This window comes from Ambystoma mexicanum, chromosome 3p (genome assembly GCF_040938575.1).
Source record: "Ambystoma mexicanum isolate Mex_15411 chromosome 3p, UKY_AmexF1_1, whole genome shotgun sequence".
Taxonomy (NCBI): Eukaryota; Metazoa; Chordata; class Amphibia; order Caudata; family Ambystomatidae; genus Ambystoma; species Ambystoma mexicanum.
Window position 1 is genome coordinate 217,098,627 of NC_090925.1, and position 14,256 is coordinate 217,112,882.

At 44.8% G+C, this 14,256-nt stretch overlaps 1 protein-coding gene across 1 annotated transcript in view; it reads left to right on the forward strand.

Moving 5' to 3' along the window:
* Positions 1-14,256, forward strand: part of LOC138580277 (protein Wnt-4-like) — a 135,462-nt gene that overhangs the window by 76,951 nt on the left and 44,255 nt on the right. Inside the window, exon 4 of the mRNA XM_069650689.1 lies at positions 5,081-5,223. Coding sequence (XP_069506790.1) covers positions 5,081-5,223 — 143 coding nt within the window. The remainder of the gene's footprint in view (positions 1-5,080; positions 5,224-14,256) is intronic.

Below are 14,256 nucleotides of genomic sequence, written 5' to 3' on the forward strand. Positions count from 1 at the left end.
CCCATTATTCCTGCACTCTCCTCCACCTCCATCCCTATGCTACCCCTAACACATGTAAATATACCATAACAAATACACAAATACTCATACACCTTCCCCCGCCCCCTGCCCACACTAACATACACAAACACACACACACACACTTACCTCTCTTCCCACTTCGGTCTTCTCTGCCCGTCTTGATCAGCCTCTCAGACCCTGCGCGCCCTCGTGTGCGGCAGTGGCGTGACAGCTAGATTCAGAAAAACTGCTCAGTGCATTCTGTGAGACAGGCATGGTATCATGGGAGAAACACAGACACAATGATTGAAGTTCATGAAAACCTTTATTTTATAAAATAAAAGGGGTTTGGAGGCTGCCTAACTTGCCCTACGTCTATAATGGGATTAGTCTCAACCATCAACAAAAGTATAACTCCAAAGTCAGTCAAGTAGTCAAAACAAAAGTGTATGTGTCTATGCTTGCCCTCACACACGTGAATACAATAATGTCCATGGGATTGGACTAAATAAAAAGGGTGATTCAAAATTAAGATCAGGATAGTATTGGAGCTGGTCCAAAGCTCCCTTCCCTAAGTCTTGAGCCACTTGGGATTCAGCATGCGTTCCTTGGCTTTCAAAGGCACTGCATGAAGTTCTTTTTCCAAAGTTCAAACAGTTCTGGTTGCACAAGTTCAAAGTTCCTTTAGGAAACAATTCCTCTGTGTTACTTCTCCTCAGGAAGTCTGTTACTTATCAATAGTTCACAAGACTTTCACAGTTCACAAAAGGTTGGCATATTGGTGTATCAGAGCCTTTTGACAACACCTGGTATTCCTCAGCCTCAGGCGGGACCATTCTCACACCTTGGCTCTCCTCACACAGTTATTCAGCAGTTCAACGTATCAGAGACTTTCGATGAACACACAGTACTTTCGGCCCTCTGTGGGACCAATCTGATACCTAGGCCTCTCTTTCAGCTTTGTCTTCTCATCGTGCCTCTGGCACCTTTTTACAGTTAAATCTTGGCTTACTTTCATCAGAGTGGCTGCGGCACCTTTTTACAGTTCAACTTCAGCTTTTCTCAATATCGTGCCCCCGGCACCTTTTTACGATTAATCACCAAGTTTTCACGGAGTCTCAGCAAGCTGTTTTCTTCAAGCATAGCCTCCTTCACTTGCTTCCTTATTCACTCTCTCTGTGAACTTCACTCCTGTACACAATGTCTCTGTTCACTAGAGCTCCTTTCACCACATGTTAACGTACACGCAAACATTTGCTACTTTGTTTCCCTCGTCTTTCAACATTCACAACAGGCAATCAAAGCTTTCCTCTTCAGTGTACTTCTTATCCTACTCTCGTCCTTGTAATTTTCTTACTTTTTGCAGCATTTTATCCCTCGTGCTTTGCCTCTATCAACTGGGATCCCCTCTGGCTTTGAACTCCCCGGTTGTGATTTCTTTAATTTCACTGTTGTGGTCTCATTGACTGAAGACCAAGACCTCCTTGCCAGCCCCTCCAACACTCCTGGGTGGCTTCTCTGGACCAGGATACTGAACACCAATACACAAACTTCACTCTGGAGAATAGCTGTGCACTTAATCCCCTTCTGGCTCCTTGGAGACACAGATCCCTCGCCACGCTTTAGTTAGCCCTTTTTAGCCCTTTTTAGACCATAAGCTCCCAGCATCTCGGCCCTCCGTTCTCCCCCAGCAGGTCTTGGGTTCTCTGGGCATCTCAGTTCACCTGTGCTCTCGTTCTCCAAATTGTATACCTCCTCGGGCTGCGGCTTGCTCATTCTGTTTCTCTGGCTCACTCCTTTAATACACCTGTGGTGTGCAAACAGTCCTCAGGTGTGCTCATTCTCTATTCAGTGCCTGACTTTGCCAGTTCTTGTTAATGGGACATTGATAGAAATGAAAAAGTGCCTCTGTTGGATTTTGCCATGTTTTAACAGAGCGGGCAGGTTATGTCAAAGGGAAAAGGGGACAGTCCACAGTCATGTAATATGAGCGAAGGTCGGGTAGGAGGCTATTGGCAAAAGGGGGTACCATGTGTCGCTTTCGGGCAATCTCTCCCCAAGCCCAAAGAACCCTCCACCCAGGTGATCCTCCCCCGCTCGTCCACCCCCAGGGTCGGGATGCAATAGCAATGGCCCTCCCCTGGCCATCTGTGCAGAAGATCCTCCTGGAGTAGGGAGGGAAAGACCCTCAGGTTTTCCACAATTAAGAGAGCGGTCTTTCTAAATCTGTCTTTTTTTTTTCCGTTCGATTTTATAAAAAATACCTTTTCACTCCATAACGATATGATATAGCATTTACACCGCGCCTGTACACAAATGTTTTTAGGCGCCCACGCACTTCGTATCTAAGCCCTTGGTATGCACCTGGGAAAAGGGAAGGGACTGCCAGTGTTAGGACCGAGGCCCTTTGCACATACCTTAAACATGGCTAGGAACTGAAGCCTCTGTATATTCCAGGAGAGGGCTGAGCCTTAGGAAAGGAGCACACCCTAGGAGCCCTCTGTAAATACTCAGGAGAGGGCGTAAGAGTGATGAAGACTTAAAACTTCCCTATGTGCCCAGTAAATGAGGGCATACACAGTGCTGGGAATGAAGTTCTCTATAAATCCTCAGGGGAAGGCCTGAGAGTGCAGAGGAATTAAACCCTCTCTATATATCCAGTAGTGAGAGGCACACACAGTGCTGGGAGTGAAATCCTCTCTGAATCCTCAGGCGAAAGCCTGAGAGTGCTGAGGGTTTAAACCCTCTGTATAGGTCCAGTAGAGGAAGGCACACAAAGTGCTGGGAATTACACCCTCTCTGAATCCTCAGGGGAGGACCTGAGAGCGCAGAGGAATTAAACCCGCTGTATATGTCTAGTAGAGGAAGGCACACACACTGCTGGTAATGAAGACCTCTCTGAATCCTCAGGGGAGGAACTGAGGGTGCTGAGGAATGAAACACTCTCTATATGTCACACAGAGGAAGGCACACAACACCAAGCCCTGTCTAAATCCTCCGGGGAGGGCATGGGAGTGCTGAGGAACTAAACACTCTGTATAAGTCCAGTAGTGGAAGGCACACACAGTACTGGGAATTAAGTCCTTGCTGAATCCTCAGGGGAGGGCCCGGGAGTGCTGAGGAATTAAACACTCTATATGTCCAGTAGTGGAAGGCACACACAGTGCTGGGAATGAAGCCCTCTCTGAATCCTTAGGGGAGGGCCTGGGAGTGCAGAGAAACTAAACACTCTGTATATGTCCAGTAGTGGAAGGCATACACACGGCTAGGTGGCTAGGAATTAAGTCCTCTCTGAATCCTCAGGGGAAGGACTGAGGGTGATGAGGAACTAAACCCTCTCTATATGTCCAGTATAGGAAGGCACCCACTTAGCCCTCTCGGAAACCTCAGGGGAAGGACTTAGGGTGATGAGGAGCTAAACCCTCTCTATATGTCCACTAGAGGAACACACACACACACAGCTGGGAATATGATATGTATATGATATATATGATATGTCATTTATAGCGCGCCTGTACACAAGTGTTTCTAGGGGCAACAAGGGAGGGAGAGCAGAGGGAGGACAAGACAAACGATTTTACTAGACCTTGTGCCATTCAGATCGGGCAAGTGCAAAGTCCCCTATAAATCGTCAATCGTGAAGGTGAAATGTTGGACTCCCTTTCGTGTGCACCTATAGAAGATATACGTTTGGAGTTTGCCACTGACTACTATGCTTAAAGTAAATAGTAGTGTGCTTAAGTATAACATAATCACTGATGGCGGCAAAACGATATGCAGCTGGGCTGGCACACTCCTGATGGTACATAAGTCCCATGCTATGAGCGCACTATTCACATCTTACTCACAGTTTCATGAACCATGGTCGATGGGGGACCACTTTGACAAAGGCATCGACATGGTCAGGAAAACGTTGATTAATAAATCACGCCTATGGGATCGTTGACTCATTTGCACGAGAAAAAAAACACATATAGAATTCGCCCAGCACTCATTCCCTGCCTGAAACCCAACGGTTATATAAGGACAACACCATCGATGAAAACCTGCGCCGGTTTACAATGTCGCTCTGCCGCCCCGTGTGATGATGGGAGCTGGGGAAGGCGTTCCAAGGGCAGAAAGAAAATGGCGGCTATGCAAGGCGGCCGCACATGACTATACCAGACCTGCCCTTACACAATGCCAGGCCCTGGCGCCCCTGTGGAGGATGAACAGGGTGAAAAGCTTTCCTGGAGATCAATTCGGGGCTACCGCTCTATGTGCGCAGTCAAATGTAATGTTGTACGACGCTAATATGACGTGGCAAAAGATTAGCAGCGAATTGTGGATTAGATAACGCAAGGGTCGCTCTTATTAGTATTATATGATGAGGGGTCTTTTTATTTGTAAGATTTATTTTTTTATAGATATTAATTCGAGTGATGTATTAAGAGAACTGAAGAATATAGTGTATATTTATATGCACTTGTGAATATTATGGTTCTATGTGATTATATTACGATAAATGCTATTGCTATGTAACAATATGAGATGTTGCTTGTCTAGGTACTTAATGGTTGGCTCTGGAGATTAATATTTTATGGATTTTTCTTTTCTTTCCTTGTTCTGTTCCCTTTTTGCTTTTCTTTCCTTTTTTCTCTCTATTTTTAGTTTGTTTCTTTTCATGTACATAAATCTATGGAAAGTTTAATTGATCTGTTGCTTGTATGAAAGGTTTGAAATAGACCAATAAAACCAACAAAAAAACAATATGTATTAAGGTTGAAGTTTTAACCAACTACACTTAATACATAAAAAGACAATCCTCATTGTAGGGACTAAGGTCGCTGGGGGCTTTAACCCTCTCCATATGCCCGGCTTTACAAGGCACACACAGTGCTGGGAATGAAGTCCTGTCTGGATCTTCAGGGGAGGGCACGAGAGTGGCAGAAGCTTTAACCCTCTGTATATGCCCAGAAAAGGAAGGCATACACAGTGCAGTGAATGAAATCCTCTATACATCCTCAGGGGAGGGTCCGACGATGGGGACGCGGTTGATAGGCTCATGAGTGACTGACTCTCCACTTTAACCCCCCTCTAGGCTTCCAGTGGTCCGGCTGCTCGGATAACCTCTCCTATGGCATTGCCTTCTCTCAGAGCTTCGTAGACAACCCTGAGAGGAGCCGCGGGGTCTTTTCCAGTCGGGCCCTTATGAATCTGCATAACAACGAGGCCGGTCGGAGGGTGAGTATGCGACTTGACGCAAGTGTGTAAAGTACCCCCTGCCTTTCACAAATCACACTGGTCGGGCCCATGGTTTTCTCCCCCTTGCCCTCTTCCATCACTTCAAGACTTTCTTGGAGTGTTACACGAGCCAGGGTGAGGGGGAGTAGCAGTGGGGAGAGAGGGGGCCTCTTCATGGCTGCATGGGTGGAGGGGGCTCTCCTGAAGTCAAAGAAGCATCAACACAGAAAAAATTAAAAGTGATATCGCAGATTACTTTTAGAAGAGCACTAAGGGTATTTTTTAAAGATGGCTTCTCCTTCTGACTGTATGTAATTGCTCAACTTAGACGCCAGAATATTATCCTTGCACTGTTACTATAGCTTTTCAGTTTTAAATATTTTTAAACAATTCGGTTTTCACTCCTATTCCTTTGTTTCCTTCTTTGATAGGACATTTCGACATTTGTTTGTTTTTATGAATTGTGCTCTGTACACCACTTCCTTGCTTTCAGTCAGCAGTGCTTTTTAAGATGGATTTCTGAACTCTGACCTGGTGGGCAGTGGTTCAGGAGGTCAGCCTAGTTTCTTGGACCAGAGTAACCTTCTGGACAAGCCAGACCAATCAAGGTTGCATTGGCAGCGGTCAAGACTAGGTCTCAGGCGGGGTGAGGGTGATCGAAAGCCCACAATGAGCCCACACAGTAAATTACACTACAAATTACTCTGTCAGGTGTATATATCAAAAATACATGTACATTTATTAAAGGACTTTTAAATCATACACAAAGCAAATCTCAGCAGTAATAACTAAACCAACACAACACTACTATTAAACATATGTACAGTCACCCATGGCCTAAAGGGATAGTACATAGTAAGGGTCCACAACCTGTAAAGAACGGGGCATACAGTGCAAATATCGTTTAGGCAGTCCTTCACTTTTCAAACTCTAACTGAGAGGCAGTTCAATCCCTAAGATGAGTGGAGCCTTGTGCTCAAAAGTACTTTCGGTGCTGGTGCAAGCGATCGCGCGGTTCAGTCAAAACGGGGTCTCTTGCAGGGGCTGTAGCGACTCAGGAAGGTGGGTGATGCAGTGAAGAATACGTTTCCACTATTCAAGGAGGGTCTCCCCAAGAGGGCAGAACAGGATCCAAGATTTGGGAATAGCTTGTTAGCACAGGCTACCTGAATAAAGAAGAGTGGCCCTCAGGGGACACTCGTGCGTAAAAATGGATGGATGCGCCAGGGGCCATCATTAAGGGTTTCAAGTACTCAGCGACCCACGGCGCACTCCGGACCAAACTTCAGCAGTGGAGTCCACTCCGGTCCCAGGTTCAGATCCTGCAGTGCGCTGCTCTGCGGCTTTCATGGGCTGCGTTCCAAGAAGGATTCTGTGGCGGCACAGTGATGATTTCTCCATTCCTGATGAAGGGATCAGTGCAATTCTGCTGCAGCGAGTATGAGGGCACGGGGGGCACAGCAGCAAGGCACCCACAAAGTTCGGCCCCACAGCCGGGCGACACAGTGACCGCGTATGCTCGGGTTCAGGCGTACGCTCCCAATTCCAGACCTAGGAATGCTAGGTGTACGAAACTCAGCGGCACAGTGCCTTATACCCAGAGTTTACAGTCTCCAAATGCTCAAGTGTCAACTCGAGACGGTGGCAGTTCCAGGGCAAAGGTTCCATGCAAGCTGGTCAGTTCCCTGGTTAGTCCAGGAACACTTCTGAGAAGGCTTGCTTACAGGTTAAGTTATAGGTGCTGCGAATAGTTAGTCCCAATATTCCAATGGGTCAGAGCACCTTTGCAGACCTTTTAGGTTTGATCAGAAACAGGGGCTCCAACGGGACAACAGCGTGCTCAGGGTGACAAACCTTCCAGCAGGTCACCAGCGGTTCCTCGGCTCTGCTTCTTGGTTTCAGGATATTGGCTCCTTTCATAAGTTCGGTGCTCAATATGACATGCAGAGATTTAATTTGTGTTGCTTTTTCAAGCACAGTCTTTAGTGAGCCCAAGTGCTCTCTATTGCATTTCCCCCAAATTCATTTTAATTTCACATTTGTCACATTTCCAACATAAAAGCATTGCTGTCTGAAAAATACAGTGGACTTGCTTTTTCTCTGTGAGTCCCGGCTTTCTGACTATACTCTGCAGTGTTTCACCATAGTCACATTTTCCCTGCACATCCTCACTGTTTCATTTGCTACCACCTCAATGCTTATCCTGGTCATTTCACAGTGAAAGAGGGTGCAAGAGTGAGAGGGCATCATCACAAGTTGGACGGTATCCCGATGGTAAATGCACCGGCATACCGCCCAATACTATTAATGTTACTGCAACTCGGGCTAGCACAATTTGTGCCAGACCCCGAGTTGCAGTGGCACTGTTAATGCCCATTTTTCTTTTTGAGTCCATATGATTCTATAGGGCTTAAAGGACTCTATTACCGCCAGCGGTAATGGTGCCAGTGGTAATAGTGCCTAAATGGGTGGACAGCTGGAGATTGACCTCCAGCTAAAAGCTGGAGGTACATCTCCAACTTTCCACCCAAACTCACGATTGGGTGGGGCGGTAATGCAGTGGTAAAAGCATTACCACCACATTTTGACCACTCCAACCAACCCGTGATGAGGCCCAGAGAGAGTGTCAGGGTTTATCATTAGAGGCGGGGGAGCCAAAGAATTAATGGAGAGAGCCGAGCCAGAGCTGAGCCATGGGGCCTGGTTAGGATCTAGGAGTCAAAAGTGATCCAAGTTGGTAAAAGAGACATACCCTGCCGTCTGCCTCTCCAGCATCAAACACAAAACCAACACATGCCATCTTGTCTCCCCAACCCCCACAACATAAACCCAATACCTGGCCTCCTCCTCTTTGCGTCCCATAACATAAACCCATACGCAGCGTCCAGCCTTCCTGCCCCCATAGCAGAAAACCTATACATGGCAGCCCAGTGAAATTAATGTATTCGTCCACGGTCACACACTTTCTGTAAAATGGCCTTTGATCACAGTCTGCCCTTTAGACACTTGACCACATATCTTCTCATCTCTGGTGATATAAATGTATGCTAGGAGATTGAGGACAAAAACTAAAGGGCTTTGTGGCAGGTGGAAAGCTTCATGTGTAGGCAAGCAGCCTCCTTGCCCAAGAGCATTGTGACCTGCAAAGGCATTGATAGGCAGGCATTCCATGGCACAGAACACGATAGGCATTTCAGATTTTTCGTTGCTCAGTCACTTATGGGCAGCCTTTCCATGGCATAGAATATGATAGGCATTTTGTGGCATGGTAACTGATAATTAAGGATTGGTGGCACAGAACTGGTTGGCAGGCAATCTGTGTAGCATTGCACAATGGACAGGCAGTCTCTGCAGAATAACTGATGGAGAAGAATCAACTGACATTAATGTTTTCTGGATGCAATAAATCAGAAGGGTGCTTTCATTTGCGTATTCTTATATATTGATAGATCAGCGTCCCATGCATATTGGTATTTATTGGTAGCAAGCAGCATTGCTGCTCTGCTCCTTGAACCCAATTGCTGAAACGAGCACCAAAATGGATCAGAAATTCTCATTGCTGTATTCTGGGTCTAAGGAATTCTTGTATCCGACCTGCACATGAGTTTTTAACATTACATTATTGGTTTATTTAATTAAAGTGTTGTGGCTGTTACAATACTACATACAATAGGAATATGGTTGTCATTTCTTAATTTATATTTCAATCATATATTATATTTATGTTACAGTTTTTATAAAAACATTTCACATATTACAAAAATAACAATATGGAGCATAATTTTGTAAACGTTGTCATTATTGCTTTTAGAATTATACACATAACACATTACATCAAACTACCAAAAAAAACAGATACATTCATTAACACAACATTGACTACTTCAAACCCATTGTACTTCCCTCCCACCCCCCCAGGACTCATTGAATACAATATGAATGTTAAATTTAGCTTTTGTCAAGAGTCTTAATCATTGCGGACATAATCATCCTTAAGGAAGGTTAATAAATTCGCCTATTCTGTATGAAAAGATGCATGATCCTTTTGGAGTGCGTAGGTCATCCACTCAAGTGCCACAAATTCTCACAACATCCGAATCCAATCATGGGCAGAAGGAATACGGTTACTTTTCCAAGTCTCAGGAGGATAGCTCAAGGGCATGTTCGCCTTGGAAGCAAGACGACACGGAGCAACATAGGTACGATCCCCTGGTCCACGCTTAGAAACCTCTGGGTATTAAGCACGTTATAAATAACCTATCATATATCATAAAATTCTGAACAATGAGGAGCCATGCAGCCAAAAGAATCACTGCTGTTTTCCTGTCTGTTTTAGGGAGGTAGGTATGCCCCGGGAGCCACATTCCTAGAAGATAGAAAGCAATTGTATTTGGTAGGCGGGCCGAAAAACCTTTGCATTACAGATCGTATTGTAAGGTGAGGAATCTCTGATCCTCCAGGCCTTGAAACAGAACATTAGGCTTTGAACCTGGCATTAATTTTGTATCATCTTGTCTTCGATTGGATGTGAACAAAGGTCCCTGTCTTGCTCAAATGAATAGGCTTTGTCTTTCAGCTTTAAGTTACGTGTATAGGGACCATACAATTGATTTTCCTGCTTTCATTTCTGAGGGTGTTCAGCTTTTACACAAGCAGGCGTCCTATCTCTTCTGCTAATGTGAAACTTTCTCTCCCTCTCTGTCCTTGGTAAGAATATGCACGCTGGCTGCACTGACAGCCTGGTCTACGCGTCTCTGTGAAATCAGCATGTCGGGTTTCTCTCTGTATTCTCAAGCCCTTTCAGTGCCTTCCATTCATTTCAATGAGGTTGTGCTTCCATCTTGATTTACATGGCCGCTCATGTTAGTTACGTTCAGCGTCAGCAAGCAGTTTATATGTATTATTGAGCAACTTGCAGTTACTGCATAGCAAGAGTGTGTCCATCATCTAAATGGGTCATAAGCATGTTCTTCGTGTCTGTGTGCAATTTAATCTAAGTGTCTGTATAGCTTCATGCAGAATGTCTTCATGCCTAACGCATCTGTGCCATAGTTTCAGTCGTGATGTCATCAGCTTTTGCATGGTCACAGTCAGTCTACCTGTTCCATTGACTGCAAACGTATTTCTTTAGTGACATCATCAAGATAGGGTCTAAATGGCTGTTTGAGCGAATAGCGTTGCTCACATCTGCGGTACATCGGTGATGGTGAGGATGGGGCCAAGAATGATATACACCTTTCATTTCTCTGCCATCGAGATGTGGGTGGCATAGGTGCAACAAGGGCTACATTCATGTCTCCCTCTTTAATTGCAATTTGTCCCAAAATTCCTTATGTTTCGGACAGGACCACAAGACAGGCTGCCAGTACCCCCAGACCGTGCAGTGCTGCCAGTAATTGGGCAAAGTCAGTACAAACATTATGTGAAGTCTAGGAGTGTAGTACCATTTTAGCATAACCTTGTACCATATGTCCCTAATGTGAATGACTTTTGCTAATTTCGGAATGCCCTTCCATAACCATTCCCACAGTTCTTTGGTGGTGTCTTGTGTGCTAATAGATTCCCATTGTGTGATGTATTGTAAAGTGTCTTCTGGGGACCCCTCTAGTAGCAAGGCATACAAAGATGAGGTTGGAGGAGTGGAGCCTGACTAGGTTAGAACAAATTTCTCCAATGGCATAAAATACCTAGCAGCAGCCGCCTTTATGCCAGTATTGGAAACCCAGTGTCTAAGCTGATCGTACTGATGGCGGTTCTGTTCCGTTAGTTGGAAAGCCGCTTTACAATTCATAAACAATTGTGCATTAGGACCCAAAAACAAGTCCCTTACTCATTTGCAGCCTGCTTCCTGACATTTTATAAAGATTGGTTTCTCAAGGCCTGGTGTGAATTGAGGATTCTTAAATAGTGGAGTAAACAGGGAGGGAAAAATAGATATGTTGTATTTCCTGGTAAGGTCCTCTCAAGTGTCATTCACCAGTTTCGTTATTTGGCTTTGGGCCTGTCTATTTTAGGAAGCCATGGTTACTCATCTAGGGGGATTCCCACGATTGCCCTATCCATTTCACCCCATGTTTTGTTGGTGTCAACGTGGAGCCATTCCCTGATGCCCCTAATTTGAGCCGCTTCATAGTATACTCAGAAATTTGGGACGGACAATCCTCCTTTGTCCCTAGGGGTCACTAAAACCGTGTGAGATATTCTAGGTCTCTAATTTTTCCAGACTAAGTTACAGGATATTTTTAATAGTTCTTTGGAGAAGTCATTGGGAAGTTGGAAGTTGGATTGGTAGGGCTTGCAAAAAATAGAGTAGTTGTGAGAGGATCGCCATTTTTTTCATCACTGTTGTTCCCAGTCAGGGTATAGTCAATGGCCTCCATCTGTGGAAATCTTTCTTAATGTCCTGAAGGAGGGAAGTATAGTTGGCTGCAAAATGGGAGTCTACTGACTTGGTAAGCGTAATTCTAAGGTATAGGATTTCCTTATCCTGCCATCTAAAAGGAGAACTGTCCATCACTTCTTGAAGGTCTTGCCCTTGCAGGCTCAGATTAAGAATCTCGTGTTTGCCAAAGTTAATCTTCAGTCCGCCACCCCTTGATATAGCTCTAATTCTTTCTGAACTGCCCTTAAGGAGCTGGGCGGGTCCAACAAGCCTAGGAGCATGTCATCTGCGAAAGCCATAATCTTATGACCTCATACACCAAAGGGTATTCCTTCAACATTGCCTACCTCTCTCAATCTGATCAGAGGGGGCTCTGTATATAGAGTGAAGAGAAGTGGTTAAAGGGTGCAACCTTGTTTTGTTCCTCTCTGAGGCATGATCCTATCTGAGAGATTCTCATTAATTACCAGCCTGGCTGATAAAGTAACGTAGTTGGCCCTTTTCTTAGGAAACCCTCCCAAAATCACATCCACTCCAGAATTGCAAAGAGAAAGGACCATTCGACATGGTTGAATGCTTTTCAGCGTCTAAGGAGAGGAGGATCACCAGGGTATTGGTATTATGGGATTTTTCTATAAACTGGTTGGCTCCTTTGATGTTATCAAAAGTCTTTAGTCTGCATACAAAGCTTGACTGATCCTTTTCTGTGAGTCCTGGTAGGAAACCCTCTAATCTGTTGACCAGACGTTTAGTGCACATTTTAGCATCAATGTTTATCAATGCCATAGGACAATATGATCCACATTTAGTTGGATCTTTTTGTGGTTTGTGAATAATGATAATGTGTGCTTCCTCCATTGATGGTCTAATCCTTGCTTCGGACCGGAATGAATTGTAGAGACTGACTAATATGGGTGCCAGCACTTCTTTGAATGTTTTATAAAACAAGGAAGGAAAGTCATCCCGACACAGAGATTTTGTGATCAGTAACTTTGCAATTACTGCAAGCGCCTCCCATAGGATATGTCAGTTTACAGCTTTTCCTTGTCGTCTAAGGTTATTTGTGGGGGATGCAAATTTGTTTAAATACTCCATTTGGGAAGCACTTGGGGCGAATCGGAGGCCTAAAATGCTGTACAGTATTCAGCAAATTTAGCAGCAAATACCTCAGTTTGAGTGGTCTTTGCACACTCCTCATCCACCAACTACCCAATCACTCTTGATGCTTTCCTTTTGTGCAGAGCTCTTGCCAGGTTTCTTCCCCTTGGCATAATAAAGATGTTTCGTCCCTAGGAGGACTTTCTCTGCCCTTTTAGTCCGTAAAAGCTCCAGCTGGTCTGCTGTCCCCCTGTAAGCCTTGGTGTTAGCTTTAGTGGGGCATTCCTCAGTGGCCTTCCCCCTATCCCTCATTTCTTCCTCAAGGGTCTGTTCTAATCCCCTCCACTGTTTTTCCCTTTGAGATTTTAGAGGGATAGTTCCCCTCTGATGACTGCATCCCATGTGGTTCCTAGTGATGTGAGAGCCGGAGAATAATCCGCAAAGTAAGTCATAATTTCCCACCTTGTTTCCTTAATCAAAATCGGGTCTTTGAGAAGTGCTTTGAGAAAGCTCCACCTCCTCAGCCTGCTAGTTCTAAGCGGGAGATGAAACCTGACATTAACCGGAACATGATTCAAAATAGCGATGGACCCCATTAGTTTGGGAGTCATCCAAATATAATCTATTCTGGAGAACGTATGGTGCACTCCGGAGAAAAAGTTGTATTCTCGTTCCTGCTCATGTAACATTATCCCGGTGTCTCTGAGGTGCATCCTATCCATTGCCTTGATCAGTCATTTAGGCCGAATCCCAAAACCTCTTACTCCTTCTCCAGTCCTATCGAGGGCCGTGGACCAGTTTAGGTTAAAATCTCACGTCAGAATCATTTCCCCTTCTGCAACATCTCCCAGCTCTCTAAGAACCTGCATCACGATCTATCCTGTCACGAGTTTGGGGCATGTAGTGATGCTATAGTGAGTTGAGTGTGGCCTACTTGACCGTATACAAATAGGAAGCTGCCCCTCTCAACGTCTTTCAAGTTCAATACCTTAAATGCCACGTTGTCCGCAAAAGATATAAGTACCCCACTAGTTTTGTTGGATGTGTTGGATTGCAATATGTAGGAGAAATGTCTGAGTTTCATTTTTTACCTATCGAATGTGTGTCTCTTGTAGGGTTAATAAACCAGGCTTGCAATTCTGAAGTTAATGTTCCACCTTCTTCATCTTAACTGGGGAATTAAGCAGGGACATAATTTCATCAAAATGCCAGAGGTAACGGAAGTGACACCACACGACCCTTGACCTCTGATGACATCACAGGAAGTGATGTAATTTGGCCCCACCCCGAAGTGACATCACAGGAAGCGATTGAAGACGACCTTTCACCCCTTCATAAAACAGGAAGAGGCATCACATAGCATTGTTCCTAAGTACACTACAAAATATGGTTACAATATTACTGTAATGTGATATACATTTCAGACAAGAATTGACTGCCATATGCCTCCTTAATATCGGTGTGTATAGGCCCATTTAACCAAAATGAGTGTGGATGCAAGCAAGACCAAATGATAATGATGTGTTATTATATAGCACTTACGCTTAAGTGCT